Raw genomic sequence first — 20053 nt, forward strand, 5'->3', positions numbered from 1 at the left:
AAATGCCCATTTTTTGAAAATTTAATTTTATTAATTATTTACTCTATTTATTAATAATTTTAAATTTGTCTGTTACATTCATACTCAATTTTATTTCATTTGAATTTAAAGAAGCTGAAAAAATGGAGCAATTTCTTTTTTATTCGAAAAATTGGACAAAAAAAAATTTAATCGTAATTGCAGGGATGTATTAAAAAATTTGTTATTATTTATAAGAGTGGTTACTAATTCAAATAATTGGGAATTTTATTTTATTTAAAAAAAATCCGCACAAAATAAATCAAATTTGATATCGTGCCAAATAACGTATGACGTAATTAATTTTCTTCATTATTTATTTATTATCATTAATAATAATTAAAAAAAAAAAATTACTCAATCATTGTGCCAATTGTAAAAATTTTTTAAATTATTTTTACGGGTGTCCGAATAATTCGTACTTAGAAATTATTCGTAATGTTCATTACGAATATTAATATTTTAATTAAATCACTATTCGAACACTTCGATAATTTATTTTTTTTTTTTTTAGTTGTAAATTTATTTATTTTAATTTTCAAAATAAAAATTATCATTAAATAAATAAATGAATTAAAATGTAACATTCACATACTTATAGATAAAATATTATTTAAGTGTTGATATTAATTTTTCCATACTATTATCTTTGAATCGATATCAATAGATCTGTGATGTGTACGAGCATCGTATGAAAGCCATATAATTATAAGATATATTAATCATTAATTAATTAATTAAATAAATAAATAAATAAATATAGATAATGCTGTATAGCCAACTTCATTTTTTATAAATCCATTTATTTATAAATCAAATACGTAATGTAAATATATATATATATTAATATATATATTTTGTGTAAAAGCCCTGATTAAAATCTCCGATTGAAACCTTGTCGGATTCAAACATTCAATCAAAATTTATCGCGCGCATTCCAAGTATTCGATTTAAATTTTTCTGTAAAATTTAATTGGATTTAATTTCAAAATAATCAATTAATTTTTTGATTTAATTTTTTTAATCAGAATCGATTAGAAAATAATTTTTTTTCTTTTCTTCGATAAACTTTAAATCGGATTCTTTGGAAACTTTCCGATGGAAACTGATTGAATGTCAATTAGAAATTTCTGATTTAATCTGATTAAAGTTTTCTAATTAGAATTAATTGGAAGTTTTTAATCAGGGAACCTCTTTGATAATTGAGGAAGTCCATAACAAAAAATTAACCGCGTAATTTTTACTCCATAGATTTGCGTATTTAAAATAATCCAAGTGGGTCAGTGGGTCATAGTCATATATTTTTTTTTTTTTTAAATCATATATCATAAAATCTAATTTCGATGTTAGTAGAGAGAAATTTTTTATTTTACCAGCGAAAGTTTGTAGTAAAAAAAAAAAAATTAAAAAAAAAAAACGGGCTAATAGACATTCCTGCTTTGAATGTTTGAATTTTTTACTCATATTTCTTACTATAAATAATAAATGTTTTAAGTATTTTATACAATGTAGTATGTGTATAAATATAATAATCATAATCAATATTACTTAATTAATTAATTTTCAATGTGTAAATTAAATATATATTTATTAATCGTACAAAGTATTAAGAATTAATGATTAATTAATAAATATAATCGATTGTAATAGAACTAGTATTTTAAATCGCATGATATATATTTATCGAGTGAAAGATAAAACATGAGTTATATATTTTGCTGTCAGTATAAAAAATAATAATTATCATTATAAATTTAAATTCAGCGTATTGTATGTGAAGAAATAAATTAGTAATTATTGTACGGCGATGTAATCAATTTTAAAAATAAAACAATAATAATAAATATTTAATTACTTATTTATTTAAAATGACAAGAGAATTTGATCAAATTTGAGTGCTGATTATAAAATGTGTTAAGTGTTGAAAGTGATGGCCTAAATACCTGAATACCTAAATACGTATTTCACGGAATTTAAATTGAAATGTTTGTATATATTTATATACATATATTTGTGTATGTTTATATTATGATATATAATATTGCATTGATATTTAAATAATGTTTGTTTTTATGCAATTCTTAGTGCGCTGACTTTTATTCCCCTGCAATTTTTATTTTCTTATTTTTTCCTTCGTCATCGTGATATGTATTATTAATATATATAAACTATTACTGATTTCCGGTTTGAGCAATCGGGTATACTTTTACATTTGATTATAAGTATTATTAATTTAATTGTTTCTTTTTTAACTTTCATAAAAAGTCTAAGAGTCAACGCGCTTTTATTTTGAATTTTTGAATTTTCAAATCAATCTTTGAAAGATATTATTATTAAAACGCACTACAAAACAGGTATTTTATGATTTTTTGATAAATCCATCGGTTCAAAAGTTACTTAAGGTAATTTAAACTTGAAGTTAAATTTATAGTAAATTTCGACATTTTTTTACTTTTCCAGCGAAACTATTAGATTTATCACAAAATGTCACAGAATCTTTTTTGTAGACAATTTCATTCTCTACAAATTATTTCCAATAAAGTTTTTTAAAATACGGTATAACTTTTTAGTTATTTCCATTTTAATGCAAAAATCTCGAAATTGGTCAGAATGCCATTTTTGTAGAGCTTGATATTAAAATAGAAATAACTAGAAAGTTAAGCAGAATTTAAAAAAACTTTATCAGAGCTAATTTGTAGAGAATAGAATTTTCTACAAAAAAGATTTCATGACATTTTGTAATAAGTCTGATAGTTTCGCTAGAAAAGTAAAAAACTTTTCGAAATTTTCTATAAATTTGCCTTCAAGCTCAAAGAAACCTTTTTTGTAAAGGGTTAAATACCTTAGAAAAATGTATTCTGGGATTTTTTTTGATAATACACCATTACCGTATAAAATTTCAAACTTAAATATTTTTTTCCCGTTATTTAAATGGGAAATAGAAAAAATCGTAACCAGGAACAACTTAATATTAATATTAAAGGTTCAAATTTTCTCAGGCATCTTTTTTTATCCTACTGAAACTTTTGAATGTCCTTGAAAAAAAAAAATCATCAATAATAAAAAAATCATCAGCAATAAAAATTTATCCCCGGTTTGAAAAACTGGCTCTAAATCAATCTTTGAAACATTCAATTAATAAATATATCTAATCAATATCATGACAGTCTAAAAATATATTTTTAATTTGACCTGATAAATTTTTACAAAATTATGAGTAAATTTCAATGTCCGAAATTATATAAATAAAAATTTAATTAAAGATGTGACGTCAATGATTAGATAAAAATAATAAAATTTAAACGCTACAAGATAAAAATTAAAATTTCTTTTAATTTTTTAAATTATCAATTGAAATATTTCAAATTTCCCTCCATTAAACTTAATAATTGCACTTTATAAATAAATATACAAGGGGAATGAACTTGACTATCATAAAATATAAATTTTTCAGATAAATTTAAAATAAAAATTTAAATTGAATACTAAAGTCTAATAATGGATTATCACCACTTTGATAATTAAAATGAATGAATAGCCAGCAGTAATATTGAGATTAACGAGCAAAAGTTCTTTCAACGGGTTAAAAATAACAAAAATACAAAAGATTAAAATATATCACTAGACATTTAAATAATAATACAAATCATAGAAAAAAATTTATAAAAGAGAAAATCCATGACCTCTAACATCTTGTTCTAAAAAAATATCATACAATACGTTTATAAATATATAAATATATATCAGCATTACAATACAAGTAATATAAGTTTAAAAAATAGTATAATAGAAATGTAAAAGTAAAAAAAATATAACAAATTATATCCCCACTTGATAATAAATTTGCACGAATAAAAGAGACTAAAGTCCACGAGTACGAGTCTGCTTGTAGCTCGCTACCAAAACCTTTTGCTTCGGCAATCGGCATTTAGCTTTTACATCAAATTAACCTGCAGCTAACACATTAGATTCTACCTAGACATTTTTACACGTGTACATACATATATAACATAACATATATAACATATATATATATACATACCTATATCCACACATATTTATACTTAGCCAGCTAGTCAAGGTGATGGGTGATGTTTCTTTTTCTTTATTAAACTGAAATGTGTTACTTGTATTTGTTATTCATCTTCTAGTGCTCGTTGATTCCACATTTGAAATTTAAATTAAAATCTCGGAGATTAAATTTTTAAAATTAATTTTTAACTTACAAGTGAGATTCTGCAAGCCGACATACAATTTTTAATTTAAAAATTGTCAAAATTTTTAAAAATATCCAATTTTATTTTTATTTTTCACGCGCATTTTTTTAAATTAATTCCTGTCGGTATTGACTTTTTTTTTATGGAAACTAAATTTTTAATGACTGATACTTTTCTCAGTGTTTAAATTTTTTATTTATAAATAATAATAATAGTAAAAGTAATTAGTGACTAAATGAATTATTTATTGAATGAATAAAAAACTAATAAAGTAAAATACAAACGGTGATTTATAATTTAAAAAGAGTTTCACTTCTAACCTAAATTCCTGGTGATTGGTTACCGGGAAAAAGCCGTTACTGCATTAAACTTTTCAATTAAACAGACTTTTAGGTCATTTTATTTATTTATATTTTTTTTATAAATATTTTGTTATAAAAAAATATTTTTTCGTGCGATTATTTTAGTGTTATGGTGATAAATTCAAATTTTGTGATAAATCAGGTAATTTTTCAAAAATTATATCTTACATTTAATTGTAAATATGACTGGTAACTGATAAATTTATTTTGTTTCAGTGAAAAAAAATTATTATAAAAATGTGGCCAGAAAACGTTGGAATAAAAGCCATAGAATTATATTTCCCTGCGCAGTATGTGGACCAGGTCGAGCTGGAAAAATATGACAGAGTGTCAGCTGGTAAATATACAGTAGGTCTGGGTCAGTCGAAAATGGGGTTCTGCAATGACCGGGAGGACATAAATTCTTTGTGTTTGACTGTAACTCATCGTCTGCTTGACCGGAACAACATAAAACCCAGTGATATTGGTCACCTGGAGGTTGGCACCGAGACAATAATCGACAAGAGTAAGTCCGTTAAGTCAGTACTGATGCAACTGTTTGAACCTCACGGTGCTACGGACATAGAAGGCGTTGATTCAACGAACGCCTGCTACGGAGGAACAGCTGCCGTTTTCAACGCCGTGTCCTGGATAGAAAGTAGTTCCTGGGACGGAAGATTGGCTCTGGTAGTTGCTGCTGACAATGCTGTTTATGCTACCGGAAGTGCTAGACCAACTGGAGGTGCTGGTGCCATCGCGATGATAATTGCTCCCAATGCTCCTCTGGTTTTTGATCGCGGGCTTCGCGCTTCGTATATGAAACACGCTTACGATTTTTACAAACCTGATTTACGATCAGAGTATCCTGTAGTAGATGGAAAATTGTCTATTCAATGCTACCTCAGTGCTCTAGATAACTGTTACAAAAAATACTGCGAAAAAGTTTTGAAAAATAAATCTAATTCCCAATCCCAATCCAATGGGGTGACATTAAAATTCTTTGACGCTGTTATTTTTCACTCGCCTTACTGTAAGTTGGTACAAAAATCATTCGCAAGACTTTCATTGATTGACTTTTTAAAAGAAAATAATTTAAATGAGACTGCTATTAATGGAGAGCTTGATAAATTCCGTAACTTGAAGCTAGAAGACACTTACTTTGATAGAGATGTCGAGAAAGCTTTTATGAAAATAAGTAACAATGATTACAAAGATAAAACAGAGCCTAGTTTATTCATAGCAAATTTAGTTGGTAACATGTATACACCTTCTGTTTATTCGGGACTCGTTAGCTTGTTGATAAATAAACCTGTTGAACAATTACTGGGCAAGAAGATCGGAGTCTTCTCTTATGGGTCCGGTCTTGCTTCGAGTATGTATTCATTGACGGTAGGCAGAGACAAAGCAGCTGAAGACCAGCTAAGGAAATTGTGCAGCAATCTTGAGTATATTAAGCAACAGTTAGATGGAAGAAAGCAAGTGAGTCCTGAGGAGTACACGAGAATACTTGAGCTGAGGGAAAAAAATTGTCACACTGTTCCGTACGAAGCTGGTAGCAGCGTCGATGCGATGTTTCCTGGGACTTATTATCTTGTTAAAATTGATGAAATGTACAGAAGAACTTATCAACGTGTACCTCTGATTCAATGATTGTTATTATTAATAATATTTAATTATTTTAAATATTTTTAATTGATTACTTTGAGATTTTAAAATTAGTTGGGAAATTTAAACTATTTAATGGTTATCATTGTTATTTTAAAAGTTAATTAATTTTAATTTTTTTTTATGGAGATATCATTGTCTATGTGCCTTGCATGCAATGTAAATCAGTTTCACTCAGTTACTCGTAATTAAATGTCTTATCTAATGAGGGTTATTATTATTAATGATACTGAAGTTGACCATGATACTCAAGTTAGAAGGCAATTGAAATTTTTCGGATTTTTTTAAGAAATAATTTACAAAAATATAAGAAAACTAAAAATATGCACTTGTAGAAAATTAAAAAAACTACAGGTGCAATTTTTTGAAAAAAATTTTTTTATGATTTATCGTTTCTAAAAAAAATTCTAAAATTATTATAAATCGACTAACTTCAGTATCATGTTTGCCGACGTCTAATAATTTTGGGAATTTATTCAAAATGACAAATCATAAAAAAAAAAATATTTGAAAAAATTGCACTTGTAGTTTTTTTAATTTTCTACATGTGCATTTTTTAGATTTTTTTTTTTGTAATTGATTTAGTGAAAAAAAAATCCCAAAATTTTTGTTAACTTCAGGAATGAATTTAAATGTAGCAGACAGACGAATTCAAAATTATTAATAAATAGAGTAAACAATTGATAAAATAAAATTTTGAAAAAATGGGCATTTGAAAAATTTTGAAATTAATAAATGAATTTTTTTTAAATATTATTTTTTTTATTATTTACTCTATTTATTTATAGTTTTAAATTTGTACGTCTGCTACATTCACACTCATACTTCAGAATCATTATTATTATTAATATTATTTTGAACAAATGTATAAATAAAATGTTTATAATTAATATTAATTATTGTATCGATATGGTAATAGATCAAGTATTTTTGAGGTTTTATAAGTATACTTAAAAAATTTTGTATTTTAAATATATGAGATTAAAATATGAAAAATTTTAATATCGTTAAATATTGTTGATTTTTTTTAAATATTATTTTTTATAATTTTAATAGTAAATTTTTTTCTTTATCAGGTACTGGCTATTTTATCTGATTAAATATATTAAATAATGACGCATTTTTAGTGAATATTTAAAAAATTTTCATTTCAATTCGTAATAATTAATTTCAAGTTACAAATAATTTTTGGATAAGAAAATACAAAAATAATTTTAAAAGATTAGAATTTTTTTATTATTTTTGATAAATTAAAAATATTTCAATTAAGAGAGTTTGCACTTTTTTGTCTTTTGCACTCGAGGATGAACGGAACTTTGCTTACTGATTTTGTACAGTAAATGGAGCTTCAAAATTTTTCTCACAATGGCAACTCAATAAATTTAACCCAAAAACGACTAAATGAGTAAGTGGTGCATCAAGTCAAATATTAGCCGATGAATGAACGATCGTATTTTTCAATTTTTCGTCGATGGATTCAATAAAATTAGAACCCAGTTCTGAATATAGTCAATGAAACAGCAATTAAGTATTTTTTTCGTGTGATTGTAACTAAAATCAAAACGATATGAACATGGTGGCCACATTTTTGGAAAATCTAGAAAACGTCAGGAAATTTCGTCACAAAACTGGAAAAGTTTTTACTTTCTTTTCTTATGACTAAAAAATCCGATAAATTTTTTTCTGTCGAAACTGTTCAAAAAGTGGCGCGAATGCGATTGTAATATAATCTTGAAAAAAAATTAGTAGAAATTGATTCGATAGCGAAAAAATGAAGCAGTTAGAATTTAAAAGGCTGTTAGAAATAAAAAGTCTTAGAAGAAATCAATCGTCAAGATCTTCAAGCTATTAACATGTATATTGACAAGGTAAAAAACCAAAAACATTAAAAGTATACATAAGTATTGAACTAATAAGTTTCACTATATTTATTATTCGCGTACTTGATTAATACTTTATTAATATTCTATAAAACGTTCTTATTTATGAAAATTATTCTACACGGAAAAAAATGATGCTCAAAATTTGAATAGTTTGTAGTTTATTTTCGACTTAAAATTAGTATATTTGATACTAATATCAAACCAGGATCATTATATATATTACAAAATGGTTATTATTTATATTAAAATTTGATACACATACAAGAGCAAAATTTGTAATTTCTTATATTAAAATTAATATGAAAAAGAATCTATAAATTGCTATCTATAGTTATTACTATTCAAATAAACATAGAAAAATTTAAAAAATTAGTAAACGTACATATTAATATATAAAGATCTCGTATACGAATTTTTCATTTTATTATTTACCACTTATTCGATATATGTATATAATAAATCAATTTATAATAACGAATAAATAACATTTTATATTAATTATTAATCAATGGGATAGAATTTATAAAATAAGAGTTAAAAATTTTCGGTATTTTTATGAGCAAAAAATCAGTAGCTAGTATACTAATTTTTCATTTTATTATTTACCACTTCGATTTAAGTATATTGTAAATTAATTTATAATGATGAACAAATGATATTTTAAGCTAATATTTGATCAGTGATATCGAATTTATAAAATAAAAGTTTGTAACTTTTTCAATTTTCAATAAGACAGAAATTTTATTTTTATATAATAAAACCGAAGTGTTTGATTCAAGCTGAAATTTTAATAGCATCTAAATCATCCCTAATTTAACAACTGAATTCGATTGAATTAAACAGAGTTAAATTTTTAATTCTATTTAGTTCAGATAAATTCTGTTCATTCGGTACCTAACCTAAAAATCAATTCTGTCTAATTTGGCAGAAAAACCAGAATTTGTCCAAATTAAAACGAATTAAAATAATTCTATTCGGTTTAATTCGAAAATAATTCTCCAATTTCTGGTTCTGAATCCAAATTAAACTGAATTAAAACGAATTTGAAATTTTTAAATCGGTTTTATTCTGTTACATATAACAGAAATAAAATTTTGAATTCGGTTTAATTCAGTTGTTTAATCAGGGATATTTATATAGAAATACTTGTAAAAAAGCCATACACTTTTGTTAATGTTAAATAACAACTAAACATTAAAGGTAATTAAAAAACTGTCGTATATCTGCTACATTTACACTCACTCCCCATACCCCAACAAAATATCAGTTTTTTAAAACTAAAATTCAAAAATTTCTACGTTCTTACGTTATTAAATTTTTCAGCTCAATTTAAAAATTTCGCGCCACTGCATCTCGCGCGTAAAATGTCTAGATGGAGTTTAAATACAAGTTTCTACAGTTTTCTACAGTTCCCTGTTTCAGTTTTTTTTATAATTATAACAAATCTCCAATCTTGTTCTCAAGGTTGATGTATACATAATAATAAAAATTGTTTATAAAAAAACCGGTAAGTCGATTATTATTTTTAAAAAACTCACCATTTACTATTGACTAATTAATAAATTATTTATTTTATTACAGGAAATAACAATAAAAAAATGAATTGGATAAAATGGGCACTAATAAATCCTCGTAATATATTTGATTTAAATAATCTAAATATGTCTATTAGATATTATGCGAGATATAAATGTATCAATAATTATGTTATCAATAATAATGTTTTATTTACATGTAAAGATTTAATTACTGGAGCAGGCGCGTACGTGAACAATGTAAACAAAAGACTATTTTTTATTTCACGTGTTCTGGATAAGGGAAAAGAAAAAGGTGACAAGAAAAAAAAATTTGATAAAGCTCAGCCCATTGATCTACTTGAAGCAAAACAGATACTAAATGTTGACAAGTACACGTCGCAGTTGGATTACGCGCTCGAGGACATGAAAAATAATTTTATAAAACATCTCACCCTGAGATCGGCTGCTGGATCTATCGATCATGTCCAAGTTACTTTTGAAGGGGAAGAATATTTGCTGCAGGACCTCACGCAAATTGCGCATAAGCCGAAGATGGTTGTGTTGAATGTGACAACTTTTCCGCAGGCGATTCCAAATATTTTGGAGGCTTTAAGTAAGAGCGGGTTGAATTTAAATCCACAGCAGGATGGAACAACTTTATTTATACCTATTCCGAAGTATTAACAATTAGATTTACTTTTTGTTTTATTTTTTAGTGGTGAATTGTTTAATGAATTTATTATTTTTTAGAGTCACGAAAGAACACCGCGAGGGTTTGTCTAAGAATGCCAAGGCATTGTTCATAAAATGCCGGGATAATATCAAAGATATAAGAAATAAAGAAATTAAAAATCTTAAAAAAGTTTCATCGGTTAATGAAGATCAAATCAGAAGAGTACAGAGTCAGCTGGAGGCACTTTGTGATAAATATATCAAGCAAGCTGAGAGTATGCTTGATACTAAACAGAAAGAACTTCTAAAAACTGATTAATTTTTATTGTTGAAATAGTTATTAAATAAATTCATTATTTGTATTATTAATTTTTAAGTAATTCTGTAAATAAATGATTTTTTTCCATTTAATATTCAAGTAAATTATCTTAATGATGCCAACAATACGATGATAATTTGGTTCTTCTATAATTTTTTTAAAAATAAGAACAAAAACACTTAAACAATAAATTGATGTCAATTTAATTACCCCGATAGACATTCCGTTAGCAACTTGATGTAAACTTGCAGCTGAAACTTAACATCAACATTCCTGTAATGCGTTAAAGAAAACGATGACAACTTGTCATCGAATTGAGTTCGATAAGTGAGTAAAAAGTCGTCAAAAACTTGACGTAAATTTTGGTTGTCAAGTTGCCTTCCTAATGCGGTTGCAAATTATTGCCAGTTTTCCGAGAAAGTTAAAGTCAACTTGCAGCCAATGGATTGTCAAATTTTACCCTCAACTTGATGGTATATTGACTGAAACTGTCTCTCCGCAAACTGCAGATTTCCTTGATTAAAAACTCCGATTGCATCTGATTGAAAAAATCCAATTAGATTTAATCGGAATATAATAAATATATATTTTTTTTTTCAATTGAAATTCAATCAGACAGTTGGAACGTTCGCCAGTAGTTCTGATTGGATGTTTGAATCTAATTGAGTTTCAATCAGATTAAATCTATTTTAATCAGTTTTCAATCAGAGCACTCTGGTCTGGTCACACACTAAGAATAATAGGAGCAAAATCTGATAGAACAGGAATTGTCAACCAATAATTTTTTAAAAAACATTTTTGTAATGCTATTGCTTGGTAAATATCAATAAAAAAATAAGAAGTCAAGCCAAAGTAAATTATTTTAATGATAATAAATAAGTAATTTTTTTTTTTATATTCTTTCTTCAGCTTATTGGCCTGGAAGTAGATTATTTTCCCATTGTTTTTTGTCCCACCCTACTACCCTAGTAACACGTGTTTGAGCAAGAATCTGGAGTAAGTACCTTAAGCAAGACTCCAAGCTACTAGTGTCTTTCTCTACGTATGTGTCTTTTGCAAGATTGTGTATCAAAAAGCCTATGTCAAGATTTGTGTATGTCTTGCTCGTGGTATCGCACGCAAGAGTATTAAAGATATATTAAACACGGCGCGAAAAAGTGTCTGACGCATTTCTTCTACTAGTATAACTTACAGTAGATACTTACGCATGGCTTGCTCAAGATCTGCTCAAGGCTCAAGGTCAAATTTGAGTCTTGAGCAGAACTTGAGCAAGTCATGCGCAACTATTTTCAACCATAGTCTTCCTCCAGAATTGAGTCATAATCTGGCACGAATTTCTTGTGTAAGACTTGCACTAGGCTTACAATTTAAATTTAGTCACAAGTATCTGCAGCAAGACACATACGTAAAAAAAGACACTGGTACCTATAAATCTTGAAAGCAGACTTGCTCAAGAATTGAAAAAGATTGTTATATGGGATAATTCTTAGATAAACGATTTAAATGTGGCCACAATGTGAAACTTGACTTCTAAATGAGCATCAAATAAATAATCATAAAATAAATAATATAATTTTAATAATAATATTTTTCATTTATTTCCATAAATTTATAAATCTATTTACAATAATTACTCTTATTAAAATGTATGGATACAATGAACATGACGATGAGAAAAAAATATTTAATCTTTTACATTAATAATTAAAGATAAATGAAAACAGAAAGACAATTATTTTAATATCGTATCGCGAAATCTATATATCTAAATATATGTTTATATATATTTATATATTTATATAAATTTGTTTTATACAGAGTATCTAATAAACGCTTATTACGATAATTCGTAATAATTAATACGATAATGTACACTTATACAAATAAAGACACTAATTAAAATGTATGGCTAAATTGATTAAAAAAAAAAAAAAAATAAAAAAAACAAAATAAAAATATCGTAAATTAATTTGAACTACATACACGATAAATAAAAAAAAATCACCAATTAAAATTAAAAACCGTAAAATTTAAATTTAAAAAATTACTTTTTCGTAATGGCACTAATTTCTTAATAAAAATTAATTAGACAAAAAAACGATATTACGTTCATAAATATAGACATATATGTGTGTATATAAATATATAAAAATATATACTGATATATATTGATCTACGTTTACAACAATAATTAATTTTTCAAGTACTTTCATTCGCGAGTTACATTATCATTATTAATTTTCAATTATTAATATTAATAATAATTAATTATTACATATTAATATATAATTATAATTAATTAATTATTTACAAATGCGTTTTTTTTATTTATAATGTCGAAATTTTCAACGGAAATATATTTTTTTTCCGCGGTCCAATACTTGGTCCTTAAAAAAAATTTCTTATTAATAAATTCATTAATTAATTGAATATTAGTAATAATTAATAGAACATAAACTATTAACTATTAATAATCAATTAGTAAAAAAAAATTATTCTATCACAGTCAGCGGATTACCGCGCGAGATTTTTTTCGAGGGCACCGTTTTTATTTATTTGTTCATTATTGCTTTACTGCCGAGTGCTTTCATAAATTTATTACACATTTTTACACATCAACTCATTACTTTTTAACTTTTATCGACATTACTTTCATTTTTTAATACAATTGCTAATAAAAATAACCACTACAATTGATCCCTGTTATCATTTTAGTCATTTTTTTGTTTATTATTCAAATACACTGAGAAATAATTCATTTTATTAAAATATTTTTCAGGTTAGAAATTTTCGCACCTCAATTGCGAAGCATCATTAATTTTTTTAAAAATAATTATTTCAATTAATTGTAAAAAAAAAAAAAATAAGAGTGTGAATGTAGCATGATACCGAAGAAGAAGCTGACATCTAAAATTTTTTAGAATTTTTTCTTGACGATAAATTATAAAAAAAAAAAATATTTTAAAAAATTGCACTCGTAGTTTTTTAAATTTTCTACAAATGCATTATAATTTAATTTAATTTTTTTTTTTTTTGTAATTTTTTTGTTGAAAAAATAAATTCGAAAATTTTTAATTGTCTGCTAACTTCAGGATCATGAATGTAGTAGATATCAGACAAATTTAAAATTATCAATTAATAGAGTAAATAATTAAAAAAATAAAATTTGAAAAAATGCGCTTTTACAAAATTTTGAAATTAATAAGTGCATTTTTTATAAATATTTTTTTTTTAATTATTTACTCTACTCATTTATAATTTTAAATTTGTCTAATGTCTGCTATATTCACACTTATCAAGAATTATATTATTAGCTTCTATTTAATAATTTGATTAATCAAGACATTAATTACAATTAATTTTTTCATGATTGCCTTTGCAAAAATTGAATTTGCGCATGCGCAAAATTTTATACTTCTGGTATAAATTTCTACGCTTGTCTTTTTATTTCCATCTTACGGCAATAAATAATTAATTTAGTTAATAAATTATAACAAAACTTTTGTTAATAACCAGTACAAAAATTAATTTGCGCATGCGCGAGACTCCGAGATGCTTGTGTACTTCACCGTCCATCTTGCGGCAAAAATTAATTTTTTAACCAACAAAATATCTCTTATAAAAAAAAACATTTTTCCAGTGTATATTTTAAAAATAAGTAATAAAATAGATAATAATAAAATCGTATAATTTAAAAATCTCAATTGAGATATATTTAAATAATTAATTAACTAATATAATCGATTGTCTTTTTAAGTTAATTAATAATTATGTTTTTATTTACAAGCCACATTAAATGGCACTTATATTTTAAAGAAATTGCTTATAATTATTTTTATTATTATTATTTTATATTATAAATAAAATGCATGTATGTAAAACTATTGAAGTAAAATGGCATAATTTAAAAAATTTTTAAAAATAGTAATAATAATAAAAATTTAATGCAATTTCTTAACGCCCAGTCATTGATTTACTAAGTACTGCAAATAATATAACTGAAGCAGCGTAATATATTTTTTTTACTCTCTTTTTTTGTCGTTTCAGTTAATGTTTACGCTATCTAAGGTAACTGGTTTAAATAATAATTAATTTATTAAATTTCATACGGTCGTTTCGTTTTTTCGTAGAGAATTTAAAGGCTGACGTTCGCGTTCAAGCCGGTCGAAATCGTTGTAATACTCGTGATCGGATTCTTCTTCATTGCAGCGCTGCTTAACTTGTTGAGACCCAAAAGCACCGTTGGCTAAAACTTTGCCGAGATCTGTTGTTGGTATTCCAATTATTTGAGGACTAAGTGGACCGTCATCTTGGCCCATTATGTATTCGGGATTATCTAATGATGTTTTGCCCGCGATACTTAAAAATTCGGGATACTTTCGATAACCATTGATTAATCTCTTTGGTTCCGTTTCTATTAACAAAGAAAATATTTATAAGAACATATTTATTAATAGTATATTGTGTGACAAAGGATGAAACAAAACGATTTCAGACCAGGGTAAAGTTGGCTGACATCACCCGCAGTCTGAAATCGTGTCTCATTCTGAATTACACACAATATTTTTCATGATTATCTGCATTGGAACTTGAAGTTTCAGTATCAGCAGTCAGTAAGAAACAAGTTAATTTAAGACCAATGGTGGCGTCAACTATTAGCGTAAGCGTAAATTGTCATTTGCAATTTATAATTAAGCAGAAACTATAAATACTATTTATTATTCACACTAATTTTTATAAAACTTAATCACAGTCAGAATTGTCATTTACGTAAATAAAATTAATGGTCTGAAATTACTATTAAACCGATGACAAGTATCAGAGTTTAAATTGCGAATGCCTTCAATCAGCAGGCAGAAACATTATTTGTTTCTTCCAAGGGATGATACACGTTTGTTTCTGCCCGCTGACTGAAGGCATTCGGAATTTACGCGTTTGCTAATATTTTTTCACCATACCTGCGCCGAAAGTTTAAATTCCTGCCCTGTTTAGAGGGAAGAAAGTCGTTCTTTCCTTTCATAAGAAAACAAACTATGAAAATTAGCGCCTGCGTCATTCTTTCCACAAACAGAAGCAAAAGTTTAAACTTTCAGGTGCGAATCTGGTGAAAAGTAGTATGCACACCACGGAAGAAATTTCGACGTCCCAACCCGCGTGATTGCCGCCTTTACCTTCGGGTTAGTGGGTAATTATACACGCGGGTTAGAATGTTCTACTTTCCTCCCTAGGTGTGTAATATACTATATGCTATATTTATCAAGAAGAATATTATGAAAAAGCGTAAAAATTTACCGGTGGGTTTAGTATCTCCAATGAGATCCATATACTGCGTCGCATTTGCGGGAATTTGTGGGGATGGCATAAGATAGTCGTCTTCATCAAGTGGTAAATCAAGTTTGAGATTGCCCACCTGGGCTTGTTGATGAATTGTTGCAACTTCCGGTTGAAAACAGTCGTCCGTTACGTCGCAATCTCTTACGCCGGCAATTATTTTCAACGGATCTGAGCAGTATCTCGAGCTTCTATTGTCCGCACTACCAATAATATTTCGACAATGCTGATCATTAGGACAATTGTAATTTCCTGAATGTTGGTGCTGATGATGCTGGTGATTTAGACTGTGTTGATGATGGTGGTGATTGTTATTATGATGAGAATGTGGGTGGTGATGTTGGTATGATTGTGTGCGTTGATTAATTCCACCGTCATTTGTTCCTGACGTGCTTTCACTACGTTCAGCTGTACCGTACCTCAACAGCTCGCGGTCCCAGTTCTGTTGGTTTTGCGGCGTCGGCGAGTCAGCTGCTGCGTGCGACGGGATCCCGTTCGGCCAGCACGATTTTATAGGTGTGTTTGGCGGCGAGTCTGTTATACTTGGCACCGACAGCCCGGGAGGAATTGGCGCTCGTGATTTTGGTTGCAGATATTCATCGGCATCTACTAACGCTTCAGGTCCCTCGACTGCTGATGCCAAATTCCGAATCATTTCCTTTTCATCCTGAAATTTATTCTGTTAAATAAATAAATTTTTTTAAAAACTATAATACTAATTAAATAAAATAACACTAGACAACTAGTGAAATTAAATTTGAATAAAAATAAAAATAAACAAACCTGTAATGTATAAGAAGGCAGTCTCATATATTTATCACCTTTGATGGCAAGATAACGGCCAGGATCCCTTGACATTTTAGCGAACTCATCAGCAAGTTCTTTGAATGTCGGTCGTGATTCAGCATCCAGCATCCAACATTTAACCATAATCATATAGACATCTATTGAACAAATTGCTGGCTGCGGTAATCTTTCGCCTTTCTCTAGCAACTCTGGTACATTCCGCGCAGGTACATTGTCATAAGGTCGTTCTCCGTAGGTCAAAACTTCCCAAATGGTGACACCGAATGCCCATACATCGGATTTGTGGGTGAAAACTCGGTGTTGAATGCACTCAAGAGCCAGCCATTTTATGGGCATCTTACCCCCATCAGCCTTGTACTGCTCCTCGTTTATATCCAGCAGCTTAGCAAGACCAAAGTCTGTTATCTTAATACAATTTGACGTCTGTACTAAAACATTACGCGCCGCAAGATCGCGATGAACTAGTCTCCGTTCTTCCAAATATGCCATACCACGTGCGATCTGTGTTGACCAATTGAGCAGCGGCTTCGAGCCTATTTTATCTTTGTAAGTTCTTACAAAGTCCAGCAGACATCCCAGTGGCATCAACTGCGTCACCAACATCATCTGCGACGTCATGCAAACTGCGAGAAGCTGCAGTAAATTAGGATGCTCGACACTAGCCATAATGTAAGCTTCGTCTAAAAATTCTTTCGAAGTATTCGCACCAGTATTTTCATGCAAAACTTTTATGGCAACAGGTATTTTTACGTTTTCACCTTCCGGTACCCATACACCTTTATAAACATTACCAAAAGCTCCATATCCAAGTTGTCCGCCCTTCCGCATCTCTTCTTCCTTTATAATTCTAAGTTTCGCGAGGTTTGGTTTCAATCCCGTGGGTCTCAGAGGTTCGTTGTCATCAAGACCAGTCAGGGCCATGGTCATCTTAACCGTGTTTTCTTTGTTTTTACTCTTGATACGCCAACGGCACAGCACTATCGCCCCGATCATCATAATAATCAGCAGAACAACGCTGACAATACCCAAAATCATGGGTTTTATTTCGTGTTCCAGTTGAGAACTGAGTGTCTGAGACTCGCAATAAGTATCGCGACCGTCTTCGGACGTAACTTTGTAGGAAGTTTCTGTTGGACATGTGTTGGTACAGTTAAAAAGAGTGACATTGCTGGATACTTTGGTATCGAGATGAACTTTGAAGCTGCGACAGCGGTAACATTGATGAGACTCTGGACCGTAGCAGCCGTCGCACTCGGATGCACAGGGTATACATATTTTTGGATTAGTGTTGGGTAATATATAATTGCTGTTCTCCGGGCAGTCGTGTACGCAATTTTCACCGAGTTTAAAGTCGACACACTCACGGCACACTTGCTCGTGTGTTCCGTACCCGGTGCAATTTTTGCAGAGCGGATGACAGCGTCTGCAGACAGCCTTACCCGCCAACAGCTTCAGGGGACCTTTCTCTTGAGGACTGACCCATTCGTAAAAGTAACCCTCAGGACAGTTGTCGAGCTTCTGGAGACATCCCTCAGGCACGCTGCTGTTATTCATTATTGCTTTTTCGCAGCTGTGACAGCCATTTGGGCCGATATTATTTTCCGGGCCCTCGCAACCGCCTACGCAGTTCTTGTGACAAGGTTTGCATACACCGTTATCGTTATATTTAGAAGTCGGACATTCTTTTACGCAGAACGGGCCGTCGCGCGCGTGTTTGCATTTATTGCAGTTCTCGGCCTTAGGTCCGTTACAGGTGCCATCGCACTCCTCGTGACAGTTCTTACATTCGCGGGAACCTGCTTGATATATTCTGTAATAATATAAATAAATCGAATATTGTTATCATCATTCAAATTTATATTTCTTTATTTATTTTACCTCCGATCCTGACACGTATGCAATTTAAACAAAAAACATACGCACTATTAAATAAAAACAAAATTTTTTTTACATGGAAAAAACAGTTCTGTAAACCTGTGACCTATTTAAATATTGTTCTGTAAAAAAATTTGTAAAATTTACTGATGATATTATCTGTAACATTTACAGATAAAATGTTATTTTTTTGTAAGTTATCCGAAAATTATATATTTTTTCAGTAGATTATATATAAAAAAAAAATAATTTATGATACTGTAATTGTTACATATATTGATGAAGATGATGGTACTTTTTTTGGTAAGATTTTTGGTATTTGCCTTGTAGCTGGTAAATTATTATTTTTCCGTGAAATTCCGGAAGTTCACACAAACTGCTGAACAAGTTGCCTTTCAATTTGATAGTAATTATTCGTCAACTTTTATAAATCTGTTTTTTGACTACAATATAAAGGTAAAATACTGTAGGTTGTCGAAAATTTAACCGAATATTTTTCTTTTAAACTTTTGCTGTAAATTTTTCATTACATTCCCGCAGCAGATTTCGGGTAAATTGAATTTTAAAGTTGCCATCAACTTTCGAATAAAATGACTAAAGAACTTCGAAAATTTGAACTTTTACACTTTAAACGTGACAATTTGAACTTCTGTAAATTTAAACTTTAGCGATTTGAACTTTGATGATTTGAATTTATCTTTTTCTCAGGTTTTGTGTACGTGGACATATAAAACATTCAAATTTTCAAAAGTTAAAATTTACAAAACCTGAGAAAAAAGGTAAGTTCAAATTTACAAAAGTTTAAATTTACCAAAGGTCAAATTTACCAAAGTTCAAATTGTCAAGTTTAGATTGGTAAAGTTCAATTGTCAAAGTTCATTTACAGAGAAATTTCTGAAAACTTTACAGATTTTTCTGTCATTTTTACAGAACTGTTTTTTCCATATAGAGTTTATCAACTTACCCAGATATGACACTGCAGTTTTCTAAGCAGACATTATCGAATACAAAATTTTTGCACGAAAGACACTGCGATGGTCCTGGACCCCAGCAACCTGCATCTGAACATTGTTCGTCGCAAACTTGGCCTTCTTGTTCTGTAATCACATTAAGTAATAAATTATAGTTTTACTTTGCTAGTTTCTAAAAATTTCTAACACTATTAGAAAAAGTGTCTGATATAAATTTACATAAACGTTTTCGCGAAATCTATAATTAAAAACGTATACTTAAAAACTTTAACGGATGTATGAAAATCTATAACTAATATAAGGCTTTAATATGTTATCAAGTAAAACGTTTCGAAATGAGGCATTAAAAAACGGACGTTTGATTTCTAGGCAAAGTCCACGTTGGACTAGATAATTAATGTAATCATAGTAATAATTATAAATTATTATTTAAAAAC

The 20053-nt window shown here is 28.4% G+C and overlaps 3 protein-coding genes across 9 annotated transcripts in view; 2 read left to right on the forward strand and 1 right to left on the reverse strand.

Moving 5' to 3' along the window:
* The first annotated feature begins 3887 nt into the window (after positions 1-3887).
* Positions 3888-6932, forward strand: LOC103576940 (hydroxymethylglutaryl-CoA synthase 1). The gene is made up of 2 exons (XM_008557397.3): positions 3888-4739; positions 4814-6932. Exon 2 carries the CDS (start codon positions 4835-4837, stop codon positions 6224-6226), a length of 1392 nt encoding a protein of 463 aa, XP_008555619.1. The 5' UTR covers positions 3888-4739; positions 4814-4834; the 3' UTR covers positions 6227-6932.
* Positions 6933-7936: 1004 nt separating this feature from the next.
* On the forward strand, positions 7937-10724 carry LOC103576925 (ribosome-recycling factor, mitochondrial). Of its 2 annotated transcripts, XM_008557385.3 has the most exons (5): positions 7937-8109; positions 9448-9631; positions 9706-9756; positions 9865-10318; positions 10392-10724. In XM_008557385.3, the coding sequence occupies exons 3-5, from the start codon at positions 9723-9725 to the stop codon at positions 10630-10632; spliced, it is 729 nt and encodes a 242-aa protein (XP_008555607.1). In that variant the 5' UTR covers positions 7937-8109; positions 9448-9631; positions 9706-9722; the 3' UTR covers positions 10633-10724. The 2 variants fall into 2 exon arrangements, with proteins under 2 accessions (XP_008555607.1, XP_008555603.1); XM_008557381.2 differs by lacking the exon at positions 7937-8109 and having other exon boundaries at positions 9706-10318.
* Positions 10725-13813: 3089 nt separating this feature from the next.
* Positions 13814-20053, reverse strand: part of LOC103576901 (epidermal growth factor receptor) — a 39411-nt gene continuing 33171 nt past the window's right edge. For 4 of the 6 annotated variants that reach the window (XM_053738756.1, XM_053738749.1, XM_053738741.1 and 1 more), the window contains 4 exons: positions 19610-19742; positions 16747-18580; positions 15925-16642; positions 13816-15046 (listed from right to left, as the gene is read on the reverse strand). In XM_053738756.1, coding sequence (XP_053594731.1) covers positions 14736-15046; positions 15925-16642; positions 16747-18580; positions 19610-19742 — 2996 coding nt within the window. In that variant the 3' untranslated portion in view covers positions 13816-14735. Of the gene's footprint in view, positions 15047-15924; positions 16643-16746; positions 18581-19609; positions 19743-20053 lie in introns of all 6 variants that reach the window. The other 2 variants (XM_053738761.1, XM_053738750.1) reach the window with 2 other exon arrangements.

Source organism: Microplitis demolitor, chromosome 1 (assembly GCF_026212275.2).
Source record: "Microplitis demolitor isolate Queensland-Clemson2020A chromosome 1, iyMicDemo2.1a, whole genome shotgun sequence".
Classification (NCBI taxonomy): domain Eukaryota; kingdom Metazoa; phylum Arthropoda; class Insecta; order Hymenoptera; family Braconidae; genus Microplitis; species Microplitis demolitor.